At 37.4% G+C, this 8468-nt stretch overlaps 1 protein-coding gene across 3 annotated transcripts; it reads left to right on the top strand.

Moving 5' to 3' along the window:
- The first annotated feature begins 421 nt into the window (after positions 1–421).
- Positions 422–5318, top strand: LOC147532252 (uncharacterized). Of its 3 annotated transcripts, none has more exons than XM_086648609.1 (6): positions 493–932; positions 1072–1555; positions 1668–2443; positions 2523–2588; positions 3944–4732; positions 4817–5318. In XM_086648609.1, the coding sequence occupies exons 2-6, from the start codon at positions 1447–1449 to the stop codon at positions 4955–4957; spliced, it is 1881 nt and encodes a 626-aa protein (XP_086504735.1). In that variant the 5' UTR covers positions 493–932; positions 1072–1446; the 3' UTR covers positions 4958–5318. The 3 variants fall into 3 exon arrangements, with proteins under 3 accessions (XP_086504734.1, XP_086504735.1, XP_086504736.1); XM_086648610.1 differs by having other exon boundaries at positions 524–932; positions 4826–5318; XM_086648608.1 differs by having other exon boundaries at positions 422–1555.
- Positions 5319–8468: the final 3150 nt, after the last annotated feature.

Below are 8468 nucleotides of genomic sequence, written 5' to 3'. Positions count from 1 at the left end.
GAAAAAAAAGATGATCAGAATAAGAAGTACCTTGAGAATCAATTGATGATGATTTGGATCTGATATAACTAGTTTCAGTGATTCAAGATCATCTACCGTTTCCTTCGATTCGACCTCCATCGCCATTTCGTTCTCTCTCTAAAACTCTCTCTCTCTATCTCTCTCCCAGATGAGTTTGATTTTCTCTCTCTCGACCTCAACAAGCTTAAGCTGCCGGCTGCCCTGAAATCTTTTGGGGGAAATTGATTAGTACATAAGGATATTTTGGGAACAAAAAAAATAAAAAATTGACCTGATTGATAAATACTCATATTATTTCAAACTCTATACATAATTATCAATAGTATTTTGACAACTTTTAGTTAATAGTAAAAGATGTAGGCTTTTCTAGCTATTATGAAATCTTTTACTACCTAAATAGCCATTTTCTCTTTTACCAATTCAATTTACAAAGGAGACTATGTCAAACTATATTACAAGAATGTCATGTTTAAAGAGAGAAAAGCAATCGGTTTTTATTCTTGTAAAAGAATAGAGCAGAGGAAGTGCCTCTCCCCACACCCACTCCGCTTCTTCAACCAACACAGACTCCGCCCTCTCTTCTCTCTCTCTCTCTCTCTCTCTCTAAACAATAACACACAACCCTCTCTCTCTCTCTTTCTCTCTCTAGAATACCTCCTTCCTCTTTACAACGCCACTCTAAACCTTCTTCTCACTACAAATCGATTTTCTCTCTCTATTTCTGTGACTCTTTTTCGACTTGAATTCATTTTCCTTAGTTCTATATCATTCTTTCTGGTTTAAATCGTTTTTCTTAGTTTGATTATCTGAAATCAGAACCGTCAAAAGTTCATTACGGTTAGGGTTTCTTCACTTGGATCCTACGGTTACGGTTGCCGCCTCTAAGAAACTACCTCTTTTGCCTTTCGTAGGTAGGGTTAGTTAACTTATGCTTCTGCCCTTTTTCTCTATTTTCACCTTCCTCTTTGTCAAGTTTTGATTCTGTATTTATTTATATCTACTACTGCTGTTCAAACCCTAAATTTAGGTTTCGTGTCTTAATTTTCTTAGGGTTCTTTGTTGGGTTTAATCCAATGTTTTGAGAATTTTACTTGTTTCGTAAGCATAGATAAGTAGGGTATTCTGTTTCAGTGATATCCTTGGCTTAATTTGAAGAAATGAGGGTCTTTTGAGTATTCTTTAATCCAACATTTTATTGAAGATGGAGGGATAAGAAGAAGAGCCTGATAAAACCCTAGTTAGGGTTTGGAAATTTGATTGACATTAGTAATAGACAGTATTGTCATTATGTCTTTATATGAACTGAAAGATTAGTTCCTCAGGAAATTTAAGAGATATCAGTGTTTTGCTGAGTAAGTTATAGTGAAAGGTGAAACATTGTTTTTTCTTTGTTCCTTTCTTCTCTGATGATGCTCAATTCTCGTAATGGAAAGAAGTGAACCCGCATTAGTTCCAGAATGGTTGAAGTGTACTGGAAATACATCTGGGGGTGGCAATACAAGCCACCATTCTGCATCATCTTCGTCGCATTTAGGTAAAACGACATTATTATAACTCAAATAGATTGATTTAAAAAAATTGAATTTTGTCCGTATTTAGCATAGAAATCTTAAATTGGACTACTCTATTGTATCACGTTATTGCAGATGATCGTGCCTCCACACCACCCACAAGAAACAAATCATCTTATAGTATTGGCGGAGATTATGACAGTCCTCGGTCTTCTACTATTTCGGATAGGAGCTCTTACTTCCGAAGGAGTTCTAGTAGTAATGGTTCCGTAGGACATGGTAAGGATCCTTCACGATCTTATAGTAGTTTTAGTAGGAGCCACCGAGAGAAGGATTGGGATAAGGACCTCCTTGGTTTTCATGAAAAAGAGAGGTCTCTCGTAACAAACCATAGGGACCATAATTATTCTGATTTGGTCGGCATATCTCCAAGTTGGATTGAGAAGGATATGTTAAGACGTTCTCAATCAATGGTGTCAGATAAAAAGGATGAAGTTTGGCCAAAGAAAGTGGTTGCAGCTTCTAGTGGTAGCAAAACCAAGCAAAGCACTGGCGGTGGTGTTAGTGTTGGGGGTACTGTACTTAACAACATTCAGAAGGCGACATTTGAAAGAGATTTTCCTTCTCTTGGAGCTGAAGAAAAAGGAGTTCCGGAAATAGGAAGAGTCTTATCGCCTGGCTTGGGAACTGCAATTCAGAACACGATGGGTACTTCTGTCCTTAGTGATGGTTGGACTTGGACCTCAGCCTTGATAGTACCTGCCACTATGGCAAGCAGTAACAATGTTCTTGCATCTTCCCAACAAGCTTCTCCTGTGAATTCAAAAACTTCTGCTCCTAGCACGACCAGTAGTCGTAATATGGCTGAAACATTGGCACAGACCCCTTCCCGAGCTTGTACTGCACCCCAGGTACTTGAGGTTGATTTACCTAATCATATTTACGCTTGTTTTGAGATTCTCTTGTTTATGGGTCTGCTTGCTATTGTAGTTGTCTGTTGAGGCGCAGAGGCTTGAGGAACTGGAACTGAATCGATCTAGACAATTAATACCGTTGGTAAGAGCTGGTTCTTTCTCATTATGACTGTTTAGAAGCTATTCATCTAAATATTGACACTTCCGTTGATAGGTCCATGTCATTTCTACCCTGGCGTATGATATGATGTTTTAACTTTTCCAAATAATTCTGAGAAGTGTACAACTGTACATCAGTAAACATGTAGATGCTTAAGGAAGTGGCATTTATTCAATTTAATCAGTTAATATCGTTGGGAAGAGCTTATTCTTTCCCATTATGCTCATTTAGGAGTTATTAGTCTGATATTAACACGTTGGGGATACTTGTGTCAAGGATAACTTAAGATTCTCAGGGGGTAATGATATGTCAATGTTGTTTGGCTCATTTCCTCTCTGACGGGTAACGGGTGGAGTCTGTTTTAATTACTTTATCAAATACTTTGGGAAGTGTGCATCAGAAAACATCTAGACTATTCCGATCATTGTATGAGTTGCATTTTCTTTAGAAATGGCAAATAATTGATAGATTTGACTGCCTTCGTGAGCAGTTTCTTATAAAACAATGTTCCTTTTCTTTCTTGACTTAGCTTGTCTCTTCTTTCCTGTTAAAAGTTCAAAAGGATTAAATCATTTTCGTTCGTAGCTAGAGTCTCCATATTCCATGGCCATTTGTCGTAAAGACAGTTTTAGACCAAATGTCGTTGAAATGTGTATATCTAAAATCAACTTTACTCGGCAACGTATCTTTTATGTCATTTGTGTGTAGGCGGTTCTTTTACAAGAGATTTCTATTATCATGAGATGTTTTTTGACAACGTGGATGTGTTTGACCTTGCTTACAGAAGCCACTTGTGTTACCTGATATTGGTCACTAATGAAGAACTGTAGTACTATGACTTGTCTCGCTTATTATTTAGTTAAAGAAAATAAATAAAGTGTTTTCTCATGGAATTAGATATGTACCGAGTTCTTATAGCTTAAAGGACCAACTTCCTTTTTCCTGGTTTTTGGGTTTCCGTGATGTCAACATCTTGTTTTATGTGTTTTTTTGTTCTGCAAGCTTTGGTGTCATTTGCAACTTGACAATGTGTATATGGTCAACCACCAACAAATGCACATTAACAAGTTATCATTTGTAATGACTTGTGAATACATGCTTTTAGTTGTGAGTATTGGATGAGTTTTAATTTATAGTTCGCTGACCTCCAGATTTATATGAATAATGAACGTGGCATGGAGGAAGGGTCTTAGTAGCAATGATAATATGTTGAGTGAGTAAGGAGAACTTGGGAGTTAGGACCAGCCAAGTTTTCTTGTAAAGTCGCAAAATCTCGTGCTTGTTGAAATTATCTATAATATCTCTCACTCTACAAGTCCAATGGATTTCTTTTTTAGGTTCTAAATTCTGAGAAGCAGAAGCCTAAGGCAACAGGGAGAAGTGGTGAATTGACTATGGCTAACAAGATTGGACAGACCCAGCTTGCATCTTCACATCATGTGAACCTCCTGCTTCAAGGTGGATCTGCCAGAACTGATGGTGGAAAGGCATCTCATGGTGGGAAATTGCTTGTGCTGAAATCAACACGAGATAAGAATGGGATCACATCTTCCACCAATGATGGCTCTAGCCCAAAAAGTTCCAGCATTGTAGCAACTAGTCCACTCTCAGTTGCTCCATCTGCTCCACTAAGCCCAAAGATCGTGTCTGGCCAACGTAACTTATCTCCTTCACCTTCCACCCTTGTATCTAGCACGGAGAAGAAACCCTCACAAGCCCAGAGCCGAAGTCATTTCTTCAATCTTGTGAGAATGAAATCTTCTTCAAACCCATCTTCTGTCACAAGTGATTCCAACCCTTTAGTCTCATTAACTTCCCCAAAGAAATCCAGTGAACTGATTAGAGAAGCTGGTTCAACTTCTAGCCCTCAGAGTGGTGATGATAACCATCTGTCAGATTTAAATGGTCTTGACTGGTCAGCTGAGAATGGCGGTGACATGGGTAGAAACGGAAACATTTCTGAAGGCGCTCAGCAATTTCTTGGCAGCAGAGATGACGAGAATTTGAGTTCGGACACAATTGTTTATCCAGACGAAGAGGAGGCTAAATTTCTTCGCTCACTTGGCTGGGATGAAAACGAGGAAGGAGGAGGCCTTACAGCAGATGAAATAAACAGTTTTTATCAGGTAATGAATCCGTACCACGTACTTTGTTTCTCTTTTATTTCTTTCTCAATTATACGGATAATCAATAGTCATTATGTTTGACAGAGTGTGCAGGAAATAAAGACTAAGCCAGCCCTGAAACTGTGTCAGGGTAATCAGCAACTTAAGTTGCAGACATTGCTCAACCCTCATATTGCTAGTGCTTCCTCTGGATTCAACTCCTACGACTCAAAGTCCGAAGCTTAATCCGCTCCAAGATCCATCTTTCTCCTGTTTATCAGGAAGAAATATAACAAAAGTTACCCATTTTCACAGCGGAGGATTCCCTTTATTTATATTTGTTTTGAAAATTTGAATTGATATCTGAGTATGGAAAGCAGAAAACCGACCCGAGGGTATGTGGTGATGGAAGGTTGAATGGAAGAAAACACCTTGAAGATGTTCATATCTGTTACAAGGCTGCCAAAATGCTGTTAGGGTTCTCGTAAAAGTTTTAATTGGTTGGAGGATGATAATAGCTATATAGGTTTAAAGCCATTTTGATGTTCAATGTTTGAAGCTGAAAGAAAAACCAAAATGGAAATTTAGGTGCTCCTTTTTTACTATCTATTTTGTTATTGTGTTTTCTTTGCTTCAGAAAGGATTGCTCCATTAAAGAGAGGAGCTAATTGGTGTGATTTAGTCATACACTGATGACCGTCGATTGTCATCAATCCAAGAGAGAAAAAAGAAGAGATGAAAGGCATTCATGGAGGAAAGAAGAAAAATGAAGAGAATCAGAGAAAAAGAACTAGGTAATACCTATACAAAGAGAATAGTTGAGATTGGCTAATATATATCCTCAGTGAGAACAACAACAATCACAATTTCCAACAAAAAAAAAAAAAAAAAAATCAAAATAGTGGAGACTCCATAACCCCTGGGTGTGACATGTTCATCCGCAACCTCAAAGTTAGACAATGCTTTTCAACAAAAAAAAAAAAAAAAAAAAAAGTCAAACAATCCTCTTTCTCTTGGAAACACCTTGGTACTAATCTCTTCATAGGCTCCAAAAAGATCAGTACCTTCTCTTACATCCTCTCCCAAAGCCAACTTAAGTTGCAAATACCTTGGTACTAATCTCTTCATAGGCTCCAAAAAGATCAGTACCATCTCTTACATCCTCTCCCAAAGCCAACTTAAGTTGTCCAAATAGCAGACCTCTCTTCTCTCCCAAGTTGGCCGTACCATCTTGTTTTCCACGATAGCTGCGGTCGTTCTCCGACATCAAATGTAATGCTTCGCAGTACTTAAAGGTGTATGTAATGCTTCGCACTACCCAAAGGTGTAAGCAATAACATCGAGATCGCTCAGAGGTCTTTCTGGTGTGGAAAATCTAAAAACCATTCATACGAACACGTGGTCCATGATTTTGTCTCCCCAAAAAAATGGGAGGTATTGGACTGCGTCTTCCCTCACTTGACAACCAAGCCTTCTTGGGGAAATTAGCCTGGCGTCTCCATAGATCCTAATGCGACCAGAGTTCAAATTATCAAAGCCAAGTATTATCACAGCAGTCGGTGCCCGAGCCCAGCTAAACAAAACCACTCCTGGATTTATAAATCCATCAGAAAACATTTTAATGCCATAAATGAGCTTATAGTCTGGGATGTTCACAACGAGGCCCATATTAATATCTGGTCCGATAACTGGATCCTCGGACACCCACCACCCCTTACTAATCATATCAATTCTAAGGGTGGCACAACCCATCACTAAGAACAACAAGAGGAATGAAAAAATTATTACTAATATTTTTAACAATGATATATGTGATAGTATCAGAACTCTGTGCTTACAGGAACAGGAAAACGACACCATTAAATGGCCTCTAACGAAGTTGGGTAACTATACTATAAACTCTATGTCCAGATACCTTCGCATTAATTAGGAAAGTAACAATACAACAAACATAAAACGGTCCGTCATATGGAAAATACAAACCATTCCGCGCATAAAACTATTTTTGTGGAAATGTTTGACCAACAACCTACCAGTGAAAACCAAAATAGAAATGTTTATAAGAAATACGGCAAATTGCGATCTTTGTCAACTACAAGAAACCAAAGAACACGCACACTGCACTTATGCTAGACTAATATGGTTCAATGTTAACATCAGAACAGATAACCTTCAATCTCTAGAGGAATGGATCACGACCTGAGAATTATTGGAGCCAAAACAAGCAAGAAAGAATGCAAAAATCATGTGGTTGATATGGAAAGCGCGATGCGAATATTGTTTCCAACGGCAAGCACCAGAAACCCATAGGATTATTCAGAACATCCAACAGATGCCAGATATAACCATCACCCACCCGAAACAAACAAAGCATAGAAAGGCAGAATGGGAACCACCGGAGGAGACATACATAAAAATCAATGTAGACGCGTCGTTCACCAAACTCAAAGAAGCTGCGGGAATAGGTTGCATATCACACACTCTAAACAATCGATGCATCGGAGCTATAGCCGAAACAACTAGAGCAAGGAATTCAGAAGAATGTGAAGCAAAAGAGATTCTTAGAATCAAATGGGCCGAGGAATTACAGTTAGAATATATTCACATAAAAAGTGATACAAAGCCTTGATAAGATACCTACAAAAAGCATCAACATCGATTCATTGGCACTCCAATTCACTTAACCCAAGTTCAAAAGGCCGCAGATAAGTTTAAAGGCAGCCGGTTCACCTATCTCCCATGCGAAGCAAATGTACATGCGGACAAGCTGGACAAATGGGCCCGACAAGGCAACAAATCCTCTACTTGGTCGTCCAAGCCGTGTCTTCTTTGTTTTTAGTCTATTTTTGTTTTCCTTAGTTTGTACAAAAAAATGGGTTTTAGTCAGGCTACAATGAAGTGTTTTAGTTAGGCTAATAGGATGGCTTTAGGTTTATATGGTTTTTAGGCTCAAGATGTCTTTCACAATGACAATCATACAGTTTGTACAATTTATGATGTATTTTCATATTACAGTTTGTACAATTTATGATGTATTTTCATATTACAGTTTGTACAATTTATGATGTATTTTCATATTGTATAGGAGTATTCATTATGTAGGCATGTCATATAAAGATTGAACAAGGAATGAATAACCCAAAATCTGGGTCCAAATAAGAAAAAAAACATCCAAAAATAATAATGTAATAAAAAAACCTATCCAAAAATTATAATATATGATTATGTTGTCAACAAGACTTACATATTTTTTTTCATAATCCCCTTTTTACGCTTCTATGTTATGTCGTTATAAACTGTTGACAACATATGCAGTAATGTCTCGACTTTCTATAAAATGTTAACAACATACACAATTGCCCCGACTTATTTGACAACATACGTAATTATGTTGTTAACAACATATACAATGTATTAGCCAAAATATTATGTATCCGTTAATAGAGTTGTCAAATACAAAGGATAATATGCATGACATTTTAATTTTTGCAAAAAACAAATTAGAAAATGCCTTAGTCTAAATGTCTATGTCAAAAGCATAACAGAAAGTGCGGAAACCATTTCTCTTTTCACAAGACAAATCGAAAAATGTTATAAAATGTGTTTGTCAAATGAAAAAGAAGAATGTAAAACATTTTTACAAAAATTGCAAACCCAGTTTGTAGAAAAAGGGAAAAAACGCCATTTTTTTCTGAATCTTTTTTGAAAAAAAAAATGTATTGAATGTGAATCTTGTTAGAAAGCTAATGAAATATCT

This window comes from Eschscholzia californica, unplaced genomic scaffold (genome assembly GCF_041429995.1).
Source record: "Eschscholzia californica isolate CP2 unplaced genomic scaffold, dmEscCali1.0.p SCAF_6, whole genome shotgun sequence".
In the NCBI taxonomy this organism is placed as follows: Eukaryota; Viridiplantae; Streptophyta; class Magnoliopsida; order Ranunculales; family Papaveraceae; genus Eschscholzia; species Eschscholzia californica.
The sequence above is the reverse complement of the archived record's forward strand: the minus strand, read 5'-3'. Positions and strand labels throughout refer to the sequence as shown.

Excerpts from the sequence above, each read along its gene's own strand:
- LOC147532252 (XM_086648608.1), top strand. The coding sequence starts at position 1,447 with ATGGAAAGAAGTGAACCCGCATTAGTTCCAGAATGGTTGAAGTGTACT. Across the intron at positions 1,556-1,667 it reads ATCATCTTCGTCGCATTTAG|ATGATCGTGCCTCCACACCA; the intron begins GTAAAACGACAT and ends ACGTTATTGCAG. Across the intron at positions 2,444-2,522 it reads GAGCTTGTACTGCACCCCAG|TTGTCTGTTGAGGCGCAGAG; the intron begins GTACTTGAGGTT and ends TTGCTATTGTAG.